General features: G+C 40.4%; 1 protein-coding gene across 3 annotated transcripts in view; it reads right to left on the bottom strand.

Annotated features, from left to right (window-relative positions):
- Positions 1-16190, bottom strand: part of LOC117510047 (E3 ubiquitin-protein ligase RNF34-like) — an 85879-nt gene that overhangs the window by 32389 nt on the left and 37300 nt on the right. For all 3 annotated transcript variants that reach the window (XM_034169660.1, XM_034169658.1, XM_034169659.1), the window contains exon 4: positions 13275-13337. In XM_034169660.1, coding sequence (XP_034025551.1) covers positions 13275-13337 — 63 coding nt within the window. The remainder of the gene's footprint in view (positions 1-13274; positions 13338-16190) is intronic.

Here is a 16190-nt window from a genome sequence, read left to right as displayed (position 1 = left end):
AGAAGAAGTCGGTTTCAGCATTTTATCCGGATATTCCACTGTTAAAGGAGATTTTTTTAATGAAAGACGTGCAGGCGGATTGCAGCGTCGGCTTGCAGCCGCCGCGACGCTCCGCCACAGGAAAAACACCTCTGTTGGAAGCCTTGAGGACAAGTTGGAACATCTCCAGCTGATAAACAATTTCTCATATACTCACTCCACTGAAAGCCATCAAAAGCCGCCTGGATTTTACAAATGGTTATCAACACGGAGGTGTTTTTCCTGTGCCGCCGCGCCGCGTCCGCACGTCTTTCATTAAAAAAATCTCCTTTAACAGTGGAATATCCGGATAAAATGCTGAAACCGACTTCTTCTGAAACTTCTCTGTTCTCTCACGACGTCCTGGATCAATAGAGCCTGAAATGTGGAGGTTTTCAGCTTGAAACAGGCTGATGACGCTGCCTGAGAGCGCAGCGCGACGTCTCGCACCGTGAAAAGTCCTTAAAGCGACAGAATCACCTCAAAATCTCTCATCAGCTGTTAAAATTTTCACTGAAAACCAGCTTAATTTTTCGAACCATGTCCACTTCGATGTGTCTCACAGGTTTAGAAAAAACTTTGATCAAACAAAGCGCCAGTCTCTCAGCAACTTCTCAGACAAAGGAATTCCGACGAGGGGCTGGACGACTCCTCCCACAAGGAGTGCTCACAGGCGAATGACGTCACCGACAGGCATGGAAAAACTCACGCATGCGCACGAGGGTGCAAGCATGTCTGACGTAAAAACATATGAATGAAATCCATATAGTTTTAGAAAAAAATAAAAAGGACCTATACTTTACGGACAGCCCTCGTATAGGATCAAATAAACAGGTTGTGCTTTTTGTTGACGTTATGAGTTTTGTCAGCATGCCGAGTGAGATACTATCAAATTCTGTAATCTACGTAATACCTCAGTGATGGCTCCCACCTCAATAGCAGGGTGTAGTGGCTGGATTAAGGCATGCTGGGATATGTTTAACCTAATGTCTTCTATTTTCTTCTCAAAGTAATCCAAGAAATCTTGTGCTGTAAAAGGAGAGCGAACTGCAGGTGGTTGTCCATGTATAAGTGTTGCCACCGTGTCGAACAACAACTTTGAGTTATGCTTGTTTTTGTTGATCAAATCAGAGTAGTAAGTCCACTTTGTAATAACACGTGCGACAACCAAATGCAGGGTATCAGAAGGCTTATTTTTCTGAATGTTGAAGTCACCAATAAACAGAATGTCATCTGCACTAGTTGACTAGTTAGAGATGAACTCACCAAATTCATCTAAGTATTCAGAGTATGGGCCAGGAGGCCTATATACAGTGACTAAGTATACGGCTGATTTTTATTCTTCTGACCTTGGCAATACAGTAGTGTTCCGAATAATAGTAGTGCTATGTGACGAAAAAGATTAATCCAGGTTTTGAGTATATTTCTTATTGTTACATGGGAAACAAGGTACCAGTAGATTCAGTAGATTCTCACAAATCCAACAAGACCAAGCATTCATGATATTTTTGGACTTTTGGACTGACTTGCTTGCCTGGGCCCCTCCCCAATCGGACCGGGAGTGACATGTTTAGCCGTATGTTCTCCTTGAATTGCTGGCTGTCTGAGTGGTGTCCAAAAAATTAGGTGGGCTTCATAGATAATTGGCAAAGCTTCTGGGGAAAACCTGGTCTTGTTAGGAGAGACGGCATCCATCCCACTTTGGATGGAGCAGCTCTCATTTCTAGAAATCTGGCCAATTTTCTTAAATCCTCCAAACCATGACTATCCAGGGTTGGGACCAGGAAGCAGAGTTGTAGTCTTACACACCTCTCTGCAGCTTCTCTCCCCCTGCCATCCCCTCATTACCCCATCCCCGTAGAGACGGTGCCTGCTCCCAGACCACCAATAACTAGTAAAAATCCATTTAAGCATAAAAATTCAAAAAGAAAAAATATAGCACCTTCAACTGCACCACAGACTAAAACAGTTAAATGTGGTCTATTAAACATTAGGTCTCTCTCTTCTAAGTCCCTGTTAGTAAATGATATAATAATTGATCAACAAACTGATTTATTCTGCCTTACAGAAACCTGGTTACAGCAGGATGAATATGTTAGTTTAAATGAGTCAACACCCCCGAGTCACACTAACTGTCAGAATGCTCGTAGCACGGGCCGGGGCGGAGGATTAGCAGCAATCTTCCATTCCAGCTTATTAATTAATCAAAAACCCAGACAGTGCTTTAATTCATTTGAAAGCTTGACTCTTAGTCTTGTCCATCCAAATTGGAAGTCTCAAAAACCATTTTTATTTGTTATTATCTATCGTCCACCTGGTCGTTACTGTGAGTTTCTCTGTGAATTTTCAGACCTTTTGTCTGACTTAGTGCTTAGCTCAGATAAGATAATTATAGTGGGCGATTTTAACATCCACACAGATGCTGAGAATGACAGCCTCAACACTGCATTTAATCTATTATTAGACTCAATTGGCTTTGCTTAAAATGTAAATGAATCCACCCACCGCTTTAATCATATCTTAGATCTTGTTCTGACTTATGGTATGGAAATTGAAGACTTAACAGTATTCCCTGAAAACTCCCTTCTGTCTGATCATTTCTTAATAACATTTACTCTGATGGACTACCCAGCAGTGGGGAATAAGGTTCATTACACTAGAAGTCTTTCAGAAAGCGCTGTAACTAGGTTTAAGGATATGTTTCCTTCTTTATGTTCTCTAATGCCATATACCAACACAGTGCAAAGTAGCTACCTAAACTCTGTAAGTGAGATAGAGTATCTCGTCAATAGTTTTACATCCTCACTGAAGACAACTTTGGATGCTGTAGCTCCTCTGAAAAAGAGCTTTAAATCAGAAGTGCCTGACTCCGTGGTATAACTCACAAACTCGCAGCTTAAAGCAGATAACCCGTAAGTTGGAGAGGAAATGGCGTCTCACTAATTTAGAAGATCTTCACTTAGCCTGGAAAAAGAGTCTGTTGCTCTATAAAAAAGCCCTCCGTAAAGCTAGGACATCTTACTACTCATCACTAATTGAAGAAAATAAGAACAACCCCAGGTTTCTTTTCAGCACTGTAGCCAGGCTGACAAAGAGTCAGAGCTCTATTGAGCCGAGTATTCCTTTAACTTTAACTAGTAATGACTTCATGACTTTCTTTGCTAATAAAATTTTAACTATTAGAGAAAAAATTACTCATAACCATCCCAAAGACGTATCATTATCTTTGGCTGCTTTCAGTGATGCCGGTATTTGGTTAGACTCTTTCTCTCCGATTGTTCTGAGTTATTTTCATTAGTTACTTCCTCCAAACCATCAACATGTCTATTAGACCCCATTCCTACCAGGCTGCTCAAGGAAGCCCTACCATTAATTAATGCTTCGATCTTAAATTTGATCAATCTATCTTTATTAGTTGGCTATGTACCACAGGCTTTTAAGGTGGCAGTAATTAAACCATTACTTAAAAAGCCATCACTTGACCCAGCTATCTTAGCTAATTATAGGCCAATCTCCAACCTTCCTTTTCTCTCAAAAATTCTTGAAAGGGTAGTTGTAAAACAGCGAACTGATCATCTGCAGAGGAATGGTCTATTTGAAGAGTTTCAGTCAGGTTTTAGAATTCATCATAGTACAGAAACAGCATTAGTGAAGGTTACAAATGATCTTCTTATGGCCTCAGACAGTGGACTCATCTCTGTGCTTGTTCTGTTAGACCTCAGTGCTGCTTTTGATACTGTTGACCATAAAATTTTATTACAGAGATTAAAGCATGCCATAGGTATTAAAGGCACTGCGCTGCGGTGGTTTGAATCATATTTATCTAATAGATTACAATTTGTACATGTAAATGGGGAATCTTCTTCACAGACTAAGGTTAATTATGGAGTTCCACAAGGTTCTGTGCTAGGACCAATTTTATTCACTTTATACATGTTTCCCTTAGGCAGTATTATTAGACGGCATTGCTTAAATTTTAATTGTTACGCAGATGATACCCAGCTTTATCTATCCATGAAGCCAGAGGACACACACCAATTAGCTAAACTGCAGGATTGTCTTACAGACATAAAGACATGGATGACCTCTAATTTCCTGCTTTTAAACTCAGATAAAACTGAAGTTATTGTACTTGGCCCCACAAATCTTAGAAACATGGTGTCTAATCAGATCCTTACTCTGGATGGCATTATCTGACCTCTAGTAATACTGTGAGAAATCTTGGAGTCATTTTTGATCAGGATATGTCATTCAATGCGCATATTAAACAAATATGTAGGACTGCTTTTTTGCATTTGCGCAATATCTCTAAAATTAGAAAGGTCTTGTCTCAGAGTGATGCTGAAAAACTAATTCATGCATTTATTTCCTCTAGGCTGGACTATTGTAATTCATTATTATCAGGTTGTCCTAAAAGTTCCCTGAAAAGCCTTCAGTTAATTCAAAATGCTGCAGCTAGAGTGCTAACAGGGACTAGAAGGAGAGAGCATATCTCACCCATATTGGCCTCTCTTCATTGGCTTCCTGTTAATTCTAGAATAGAATTTAAAATTCTTCTTCTTACTTATAAGGTTTTGAATAATCAGGTCCCATCTTATCTTAGGGACCTCATAGTACCATATCACCCCAATAGAGCGCTTCGCTCTCAGACTGCAAGCTTACTTGTAGTTCCTAGGGTTTGTAAGAGTAGAATGGGAGGCAGAGCCTTCAGCTTTCAGGCTCCTCTCCTGTGGAACCAGCTCCCAATTCAGATCAGGGAGACAGACACCCTCTCTACTTTTAAGATTAGGCTTAAAACTTTCCTTTTTGCTAAAGCTTATAGTTAGGGCTGGATCAGGTGACCCTGAACCATCCCTTAGTTATGCTGCTATAGACTTAGACTGCTGGGGGGTTCCCATGATGCACTGATTGTTTCTTTCTCTTTTTGCTCTGTATGCACCACTCTGCATTTAATCATTAGTGATTGATCTCTGCTCCCCTCCACAGCATGTCTTTTTCCTGGTTCTCTCGCTCAGCCCCAACCAGTCCCAGCAGAAGACTGCCCCTCCCTGAGCCTGGTTCTGCTGGAGGTTTCTTCCTGTTAAAAGGGAGTTTTTCCTTCCCACTGTTGCCAAGTGCTTGCTCACAGGGGGTCGTTTTGACCGTTGGGGTTTTTCCGTAATTATTGTATGGCCTTGCCTTACAACATAAGGCGCCTTGGGGCAACTGTTTGTTGTGATTTGGCGCTATATAAAAAAATTGATTTGATTTGATGATATGCACACTCTTAAGGCTATGAAATTGGGCTATTATAAAAAAAGTAGAAAAGGGGGTGTTCACAATAATAGTAGTGTGGCATTCAGTCAGTGAGTTCATCAATTTTGTGGAACAAACAGGTGTGAATCAGGTGTCCCCTATTTAAGGATGAAGCCAGCACCTGTTGAACATGCTTTTCTCTTTGAAAGCCTGAGGAAAATGGGATGTTCAAGACATTGTTCAGAAGAACAGCATAGTCTGATTAAAAAGTTGATTGGAGAGGGGAAAACGTATACGCAGGTGCAACAAATTATAGGCTGTTCATCTACAATGATCTCCAATGCTTTAAAATGGAGCAAAAAACCCGAGACGTGTGGAAGAAAACAGAAAACAACCATCAAAATGGATAGAAGAATAACCAGAATGGCCAAGGCTCACCCATTGATCAGCTCCAGGATGATCAAAGACAGTCTGGAGTTACCTGTAAGTGCTGTGACAGTTAGAAGACGCCTGTGTGAAGCTAATTTATTTGCAAGAATCCCCCACAAAGTCCCTCTGTTAAATAAAAGACGTGCAGAAGAGGTTACAATTTGCCAAAGAACACATCAACTCGCCTAAAGAGAAATGGAGGAATAATTTGTGGACTGATGAGAGTAAAACTGTTCTTTTTGGGTCCAAGGGCCGCAGACAGTTTGTGAGACGACCCCCAAACTCCAAATTCAAGCCACAGTTCACAGTAAAGACAGTGAAGCATGGTGGTGCAAGGATCATGATATGGGCATGTTTCTCCTACTATGGTGTTGGGCCTATATATCGCATACCAGGTATCATGGATCAGTTTGGATATGTCAAAATACTTGAAGGTCATGTTGCCTTATGCTGAAGAGGACATGCCCTTGAAATGGGTGTTTCAACAAGACAATGACCCCAAGTACACTAGTAAACCAGCAAAATCTTGGTTCCAAACCAACAAAATTAATGCCTCGCAGATGTGAAGAAATCATGAAAAACTGTGGTTATACAACTAAATACTAGTTTAGTGATTCATAGGATTGCTAAAAAAGCAGTTTGAACATAATAGTTTTGAGTTTGTAGCGTCAACAGCAGATGCTACTATTATTGTGAACACCCCCTTTTCTACTTTTTTTTTTTTTTTTTTACTAATAGCCCAATTTCATAGCCTTAAGAGTGTGCATATCATGGATGCTTGGTCTTGTTGGATTTGTGAGAATCTACTGGTACCTTGTTTCCCATGTAACAATAAGAAATATACTCAAAACCTGGATTAATCTTTTTAGTCACATAGCACTACTATTATTCTGAACACTACTGTATGTAGCATCGTGGACAGAGCGGAGAATCAGATGTTAAAATTATATTTGTGACCCCGAACAGCTAATAAAATAAACCTAGATATATAAATAAGAGCAACACCCCCGCCTTGCTTCGCATCAAGAGGGACCTGACTAAATGTGTATGCTGGTGGGCAGACCTCATTTAAGGGGAGGACAGCTATAGGTTTAAGCCAGGTTTCACAAAATCCAATCAAACCTAAGTGGTGATTCATAATTAGATCATTAAGCAACATTGATGTTGAAGACAGTGATCTTATGTTAATGAGACCCAGACTAAGGACCTCAGTGGGGTTGGCAGTTTGTCTGTTTGGATTTAGGGGTGGTTCCAGAGTAGCATATATAAGATGCCTGGAAGTAGGTTTAGGTTTGAGACATTCCACACAGGTTGTAGGGAGCAGACACAAAATATTTGATACTGTTGGAACAGCCAGCAGACCATCCTCAATTTCAACGTCATCCAATGTAGTAATGGTTATTAAGTTTGCAAAGCATATCCTTCTATGATTTTTATGGACACGTCTACGGAAGCAGGTCACAGTCTCAACTGGACAAATTTCCCTCCCTGCCACATAAACTGCACTATCACCATAGTGGATTTTCCGCACTAATTTTCCCGCAAAGCTAATAGATTTCACATCCACGTTTGTCATAAGCCTTATAGGGTCTCTAATCACCTGCTCCGTGGCCTGCTGTAAAGTCTTAATGTTACCCTCCCTGTAGAACTCTATGTTCGCAGACAAGATGGCAGCGCCTTCCCCAGTAGGGTGGAGGCCGTCTGGCATCAGCAAGCCAAGGCGGCTCCAAAACGAAGGCCAGTTATCAATACAACTAAAGCTTTGCTGTCTACAAAATTGAGCCAGCCACCTATTTAGCGATGTCAGCCTGCTAAACGCCTCATCATTATCTCAGGAGGGGAGCGGACCAGAGACTTGATGGGAACTGATGGGTTCATTTATCCAAAAGCAGTTGATCACAAAAATACTTATGGTGCCACAAGAATGTCACTGAAATACATTAATTTTTCCACCAGATTTTGTTCCAAATATGGCTCAAAATTAACTTGCTATGTGGGGCAAGTGAGGGGCGTGAAGCACAACAGCACCCTTCAGCCAGTGTTGAACGGGCAAGCGTTACTCTATTTTATATATATATATATATATATATATATATGGAAAACTGCCATAGCGAAGGAGAACTTTAATCCATGTATGTTTGAAGGCTCTTTTACAAATCCTCAGACAACACTGTGTCTCAAGTGTCAATGCAAATCAAAGTATTTGTATGACCAATACTTGTATTATATACACTATGACTGGATGAAATTGATTTATTTATCATATAATATCAATGTTAATATATTATATTTATATAAAAAGATGATCAGAATTCCTGCACTAAATACATCATAATGCAACAGCTAATCTAATATATAAGGCTGATGACACGTGCGTTGAAAGTGTATGTGCGAGAACACACACAGACACGGTGTGTCCACACACGACCCGCTCACTGGAGCCCTTATTTTTGCAGTTTGCGTGGTACTCAGGTCAGGTAGCAGCATCACACTTTACTTACTACATAGTAGCGGCTGCCTCGGGTGCACTTTAATTACAATCCGATCAGGAAAGCGTGTGCAGCGTGCGAGTTAAAGCACACTTTTTTTTTTCAATTAAACTTCATCTGCTGTGTACAGCTGCCAGAGCATTGAGGTGATATGACCTGCTGTCACCTTTTATCATCATTCACTTGAGTTTCATAAATGTCACAAATTGTTCTATGAAAATTAATGACAACATACACACAATGCAACTTACTACACCTTAACTAAAGGGACATGAAAAATACAATGACATGGATAAAATTCTTTATTACACTGGCATACAAATATTTAGAAGTTGTTTGCTTCAGAAATAAAATGTGCTATATATTATGGATTTTGGCATGTTGAATATGACAATAAGAATGGCTAATTGGCTCCTGTTTCCAACATATACTAAGTTTTACATTTTACGTCTACATAATTAGATTGTGTTTACAGTAGAGTTTACATGAAAAATCATAAACATAGGTCTTCTTTTTATGTTTCTCTGACTGTTTGTATAATATTTCATCTGTTCTCTTTTTGTATCACTTTAAAAATCAGCAAAAGGCTTATATATTAATCCTTAGTAGCACAGTAGTAGTTTTTCTTAAAACTACGGCCAATCAACAATTTCAAGCAACATTTTCATTCTCCATGGCCCAAAATGAGTCAAGTTTGACTATCTTTATTTCAGAAGCATTTTGGCTGTAGACCAGTGTTACTGTGTGTAGAATGGGTAACTCAGCTAGTATTTAAAATATTTACCTTATGAATCAATTTAGTACTATTATTTTATTTTTTTATTTTTTTTTTTTGCAAATTTGAATGCTGAAAAATCATAATTTTTACTTTAATGTACATCCTGTTTTAAAGAAAAAAAATCTTTCAAGGAACAAACTGAACTATGGAACCACAGATTTAAACTTAATTTTTAAAAATACATTATATTGTCTGTGGGCCGGACAGGTTGGTGACAACCACCCAGGGTGGCAAAACATTTGATATGGCATTCTGGTCACCTATCTATAGGTACTTGAAAAAAGTATGACAGAGCTTTTAATCTGGTAGCTTTCTGTATGAAATTTTGACCCAATCAGTACCATTTAAGGTGGCCAAACAACACTGCCTCAGTATATCATGACTACACAAAAATATATGGTGGCCATCCCAGAATGGAAGCAGGTCAGTGAAGAATTACAGGCGTCAGAATTTAAAAACGGTCCAAACATATTGAAACCCAGACCCCATTATTTGTCTGATCATAAAGAGTCCAAAAAGGGGGGTAAAAAACAGCAAAAATAGTGACAAAGTCGATTTCAGTTTGCATGGGTGCTGGTGAGAAAACTTTTTTGGACTGAAACTTTTTGGCGTTGGACAGATTGTGTGGTGAAACTGCACAACACGAGCCCCAAAGGCTCGAAGTCCCATTGGGGGTCCAAGGGGCATGCCCCCCACTGAAGAAAAAAAAAAAAAGGTTCATTTTGGTGCATTCTGGTAGATTCTCGGCACCGGTGGTGGCTGCTGGTCTGTCAAAGAGGGGAAGCTCATTGTCGGCTTTCATCATAAAATTTGTCAATTTATTTATATGTAAATTCAAATATGTAAAATGATCATAACAGTCCCCAGTTGCACAAACATTTTACAATTTATATCTATTATGTACAGTATTTTATGATAGCACAATCACATTCGACTGGTTTAGATAGAATCTTATTTAAAATGTTATCAATCCCTTGTGAAGATTCCTTCAGGGATTATAAGACAAGTATATTATTAATGTTTTTAAACAAAAATACCGTCAAAATTTTCAAGAAACACATAGAACCTTTATTATTAAACATATATAACAGAGCCTGACTGTTTGACGGCATCTTGCGCTTTACTATTCCAGGCAAATATTAAAGATTGGCCAGCAGATGTCGCCATATCTAATTGTATCCAAAGCTTCGAAATGCTGAACCATTGCTTCATATTGATTCAGTGGTTCAAAACGCTTCAGTTTCTCTGTCACTAATTTACATCAGTAAAATACATCAGCAACCACTAATTATTACCACATGTAGACTTACAGTCATGAATACTTTGATGTTGTGTTGCGAACCGGGATGTTAATTAACGTACGACGACTTTTAAACACTTACTGAAAAACAAAGCAGAGAGTAACTACAAGAGATCTTCTCACATAATGTCTAATCGAGTGGGCTTCTCTGCGTGCCTTTAAAGCAGCACACGCAAAACACTTTGGTATAAATTTAAAATGCATAAATACGCAAGAATGTGCAAACTAATTCTCACATTCCTACAGCTGTCAATCAAAACGGGATTCAGCCTTTCGACTGATGATCCAATCACTGTGTAGAACTCCAGCATCCAGGGCCGTCCACAGCTCCATTCACCCCAAGAGACGCTCAGCATCCGGGGGCGGGACAAAATCGTAGCATTTATCCAATAACTGTCGCATTTCATGGCAATGAAAAAAACCTTTCCAGACAGTCCCACTGAAGTGAACGGACGCTCAGCTTCTACAGGAAAATGCACTGACCAGACTGGATGAGAAAAAGGTTTACGAGAAGTTAACAAAATAGAGTCAATTGATTTGTGATAAGTAGCTGATTCTGAACGAACTCATCTTCAAGATGAACATGTTCAAACACATTTGTAGTCAGTGAAATGATAAACTATACAAATTTAACCATTTAATTTTTTGACATTTTAGGGGGAAGCTGAGCCTCCCTTGCAGTCTGCTTGACACGCAATTCTTACGCTGACTTAACAGATCTACAGAGGAACCTGAAGATGACCTGGTTGTAGAACTGTGGCCAGAGGTTGAAGTGACATCAGATGTGTGACCTGTGGTTGATCTTCTTTGCGATTAATTCAGCGTATTTTTAGACTGTGGTATTTTTCAGTAGATTTAACTACATATGACTAAAAATGTTAACAGTCATTATCATTTGAATGTGTTTCACTGAATTTTCTCACCCATCCAGATAACAGTGTTCTAATATCTACCTTCAAATAAAAACACCCCGTCTCTGTTCTATTTTCATTATGAAATGTCTTACTCATTATATTACTTGTAGTGTTCTTACCTTTTATTAAAATATAGAAAATAATTTGCAAACTTCATATTTAAAAGCATACGCGGGAAGCTGATCGTGAAGAAGGAATGGATGTCTTGAACCGCAAGTGTCCAGCATTACCTACCTTAGCCCGACAACCAGCTCGGCTATGAATTGGGCCAGATACTGGTCTCCATCTTGGACAAGTACAGAATATTCACCTGCATCTCTGCGCATTAAAATATCATTTGAAACTCTGAGAAGGAAAGTTTCCATAGATTGCAAGTGATGGAACCCAGATTGGAATTTACCAAGAATATTATGTTCAGATAAAACCTCATTAAGCTGTTTGGACATTTTTTTCTAAAACTTTAGAAATAAAAGGCAATTTTGAAACCAGTCTAAAATTTTGAAGGAGTGAAGGGTCAGCATGAGGCTTTTTGAAGATGGTGAATTGGGCACCGCAGCCTTGTTTGAGGGTGGGCTATAAACGGGCAAAATATGACACAATCCAAAGGATTCATCCTGCCGACTTTTAAAAGCTGTGATTCAGATGATGAGAACGACTGAACTCACCCGTCAGCACACAGAGCTGCTCTTACAAACCGCAGCAAGTCCTGAGAGACACGTGGTCCATTTCTCTCTGCCAGCTTCCAGTCAGAAACAAACAGTCCAGCTCCTTGGATCGAATATAATCGTTCAAGATGAAAGTCTTATTAGTAACAGAGCACGCATTTAACAGTGTGCCAGGGGGGTGGCACGCAGGACCTGCAGAGGCAAGATTCTGTAGGTTTCACATACCAGCAGGGGGGGTCCATCACAGCCAAGGAAAATTTGCCCTACTCCGTCTGCGTCCGCGGGGGCTCCAGTAGCACATCACCAAAAGGCGAAAATGAAACTCCTTACTTCTCTATAGAAGTTTGAATATTAAGCCGAGCCTGCTGGGTCGTAAAACCCAGCAGGAAGACACACAAAACACACACCTGTTGTGTGCGTTGTGTAGCACCTGTGGCCGAACACGTGTGCCATCCTTGAGTAGCAAGATGGCACCTGTGCTTGGTCTCGCCATCACACCACACAGGCACCATCTTGCTGCTCCAAGATGCAACCGGTAATTAATTGTATCTTGCGACAGAAATAACGGAATCTGAATTTTGATTTTGACGGAAACCTGTGATATAACGGAAGACTAGCACCCATGAGTTTGTACAGGGGTCAAAAGTTAAAGTTGCTTCAGTTTTGGTAAAAAAGTGATGCAAATTATTGTTTGATCCAAAAGATCAATAAATGGAATAATTTTGACCATGACTTTGGAGACCAATGACTCAACAAAGTCAACATGATACCTAGCAACAAGCAACTATGTACAGCATTTCTCTTTAGATTTAGGGTACAATCTTCAACCTTTGGTTTACTTTTTAGGTGAGCCCCGTTAACTCGCGCACGCATAAGTTGTGATTTGGCTTTATTCGCAATCAAGTTGTGGACCTCGAAAATTCAGACTACCGTATGAACGTCAATTTTGATTTGCTGGTTTTTTGGGGAGGAACGTCAGTGCAGATGATCCTGGAGGATTTCTTCTTCCTCCTCTGACTGCTGCACGTCAGCGATGAGGGCGGACAATTCTGTGCTGGATTTCTGAGGATTCAAAGTGTTTGGATGCAACTCTTTAGATACTTAATCCTCGGGAATCTTCTGCACTGATGAAGCCCTCATCGCTGACCTACAGCATGGTCTTTTTGGTCAACTTAATTAACTTTCAGATAACCCGCGGTCCGATTTTGTGGACCCCAACTGGCATGAGTTAATGGGGCTCACCCGTATGACTGGAGCATATTTTAAATTATGGCCCATGTGTAATCCTTCATTGACTCCTAACGGGCTACAACTGCCACCCTGTGATGGCTGTTAAAATGTCAATATTAACTAGGCATTTATTCCCTGTAAATTATGGGTGCAGTAGTGACATGTCTATTTTCAGGGGTGTGGTGCAAGGCCCAATAAAACACTAAAACTTATCACCTCAGGAGTGTTGTCACTGGGGTCCAGGTTGAGGAGAGACACAGATGTGACATCACCGATATCCTGCAACACAAACAAGAACAAACATTACTGCATTTTCCAAACACTGTTCAGCCACCGCTACCGTGGGGACAATACCACCTCCTGCCTCCCAAAGGTTCTTATTGTGAATTTCTGCCATTTTGAACTGAACTCCTTTCTTTCATGGTCTCCTTAATTTTTCATCACAACTCCTTTTGGTAACAGTTTGAACTTGGAGCCCAGATAAGTCCTGGACAGATGAAGGGACATCATGAATTCAGGTGTGTGCACAGATCCAGATCGGTCTCACTTTGATTCCAGTCATCTAGATCACAATTGAAACAAAGATATTTGTGTCTTTGTTGTGCAGATACCAATCAAGCACAAAAACATCTAACTGAATAAGATTTAAATCAGGACACTTATTTCCTGAGCTGGTAACAGCATAGGGCGTGTAGAGCAAAGAAGCAGACGGGTGGGTGGGTGAGTCCATACTAGGGGTCAGCTGATATGGCTTTTTTAGAGCTGATAGGGAGACCTTATCACATCTGTTTATCACGCCCTGCATCATATCCCGATGAATCTGTATCAGCTGATACAGATTCATCAGGATATGATGCAGTAATGCAGTAATTCGAATAATTCGATTACAAAAAATGTTCAAGGCAATTTCTTTGCCTCGAAGCTTCGTTTAAACCTGTAGTACATATGCCAGGCCTGTAGGTGGCACTGTAACGCTCCCACAAAAAACTGAGAAGAAGATCGTAGAGCATGCCCATAACTAATGTAAATGCTAATCAATGTAGCAGGCGATGCTTCAAGTTTACAACATGGAAATAGAGACTGGAATGGACGTCACGTGACTAGCGGCGTGCCGCACGGCGGTCATTACTAAGGGCGGAGAGCACCTTGAGCCTGTTAAACAGAAGCAAAATGAGGGGAAAAAAGGCAGCCAGTGCTTCACCATCAACTGCACCAACTATAAAAACAAATTCCTGAATACTAAAATGAACTGTACAAGAGCCTTAATGTAATTATGTAAAACAAATGTCTATTTTAAAGTTATGTCGCAATTTAATATCAATATACTGAGACTATAACTCAACACCTAAGTTCTTTTCATTAAGCTGGGTTCACATGCATACAGATACAGAAACAAAAATGTTTAAATATATTTATGTATACGAGTATATATATATATACGAGGTCTCTTAGATAATAAACCGACCCTTTTATTTTTTTTTTTTTAACTATATGGATTTGAATGACATGCGATTACACCAATCATGCTTGAACCCTCGTGCGCATGCGTGAGTTTTTTCACGCGTGTCGGTGACGTCATTTCCCTGTGGGCAGGCCTTGAGTGAGATGTGGTCCCGCCCTCTCGGCTGAATTCCTTTGTTTCACACGCTGCTCGAGACGGCGGGCGTTGCTTTATCAAAATTTTTTCTGGACCTGTGAGGAATATCCGAGTGGACACTATTCGAGAAATTAAGCTGGTTTTCTGTGAAAAGTTTAACGGCTGATGAGAGATTATGGGGTGTTTCTGTCGGTGTAAGGACTTCCCACGGAGCGGGACGTCCTGCAGCGCTTCCAGGCGCTGTCGTCGGCCTGTTTCGAGCTGAAAACATCCTAATTTAAGGCTTAATTCACCCAGGACATCGTGAGAGAACAGAGAAGATTCAGAAGAGGCCGGCATGAGGAATTTATGCGGACATTCCACTGTTTAAGGACATTTTTTTAATGAAAGACGTACGCGCAAATTCGCCAAGTCGTTTCCGTGACGACTCGGCAAATCTGTGTGCGCCGCGACAGGAAAAACACCTCCGTGTTGAAAACCATTTGTAGAATTCAGGTGGCTTTTAATGGCTTTCAACAAGTGAGTAACTGAGAAATTGTTTAACAGCTTGGGCATGTTCCAACTTGCCCGTTAAGATTTCCAACGGAGGTGTTTTTCCTGCCGCGACCCCCCGCGGTCGGGTCCAGCCCGACATGCGACTCTGCCCGCACGTTCTTTCATTACAAAATGACCGTTAACAATGGAATGTCCGAATAAACTCCTCATGCCGACTTCTTCTGAAAGTTCTCTGTTCTCTGACGACTTACTGCGTCAACAGAGCCTGAAATGTGGAAGTTTTCAACTTGAAACGGCGAGACGCTGCCGCCTCGAAGCGCAGATCGCCGTCAGGCGCCGTGGGCCGTCCTTAAGGCGACGCTACCAGACCAAAATCTCATCAGCCGTTAAAATTTTTACCGAAAACCAGCTGAATTTATTGAATGGTGTCCACTCAGTTGTGCCTTACAGTTTTGAAAAAATTTTTATCAAACAAAGCAACAGTCTCTGAGCCATTCCTAAACAATGAAAAAAAATCGACGAGCGGGTGGACGACTCCTCACTCAAAGACTGCCCACAGGCGAATGACGTAACCGACAGGCGTGAAAAAACTCTCGCATGCCCACGAGGGTTCAAGCATGTCTGATGTAATCACACGTGATTCAAATCCATATGGTTTTTGAAAAAAATAATAAGGTCGGATACTTTTCTAATAGACCTCGTATATATACTTGCAGTGTTGTTTAATATCATATGTACATGGTGGTCATAGGTGGCATTTAAATTTTAACAGTGTGGTTGGAGGGGATGGAGGAGGTACTTTTTACCCTGACAGAGGGCCAAAAGTCAAATTCTGAATGGCTTTATATCTACTTGTAATAAAATGTTAGTAAAAATCATATGTTGTTATTAAAAGACTAGCAACAATATTACAGTGGAAAAAGCAGCAAGGTAAATGAGCACAATGGCAAGGCATACTTCAGATTTATATTTTAATACATAAGGATTTTTATCCAGACATGTGGGTTCATTAGAGCTTTTAATCAGCTTGAATACAATTT

The sequence above is a fragment of the Thalassophryne amazonica genome, chromosome 5 (assembly GCF_902500255.1).
Source record: "Thalassophryne amazonica chromosome 5, fThaAma1.1, whole genome shotgun sequence".
In the NCBI taxonomy this organism is placed as follows: Eukaryota; Metazoa; Chordata; class Actinopteri; order Batrachoidiformes; family Batrachoididae; genus Thalassophryne; species Thalassophryne amazonica.
This window is presented reverse-complemented; position numbering and strand designations above follow the sequence as displayed.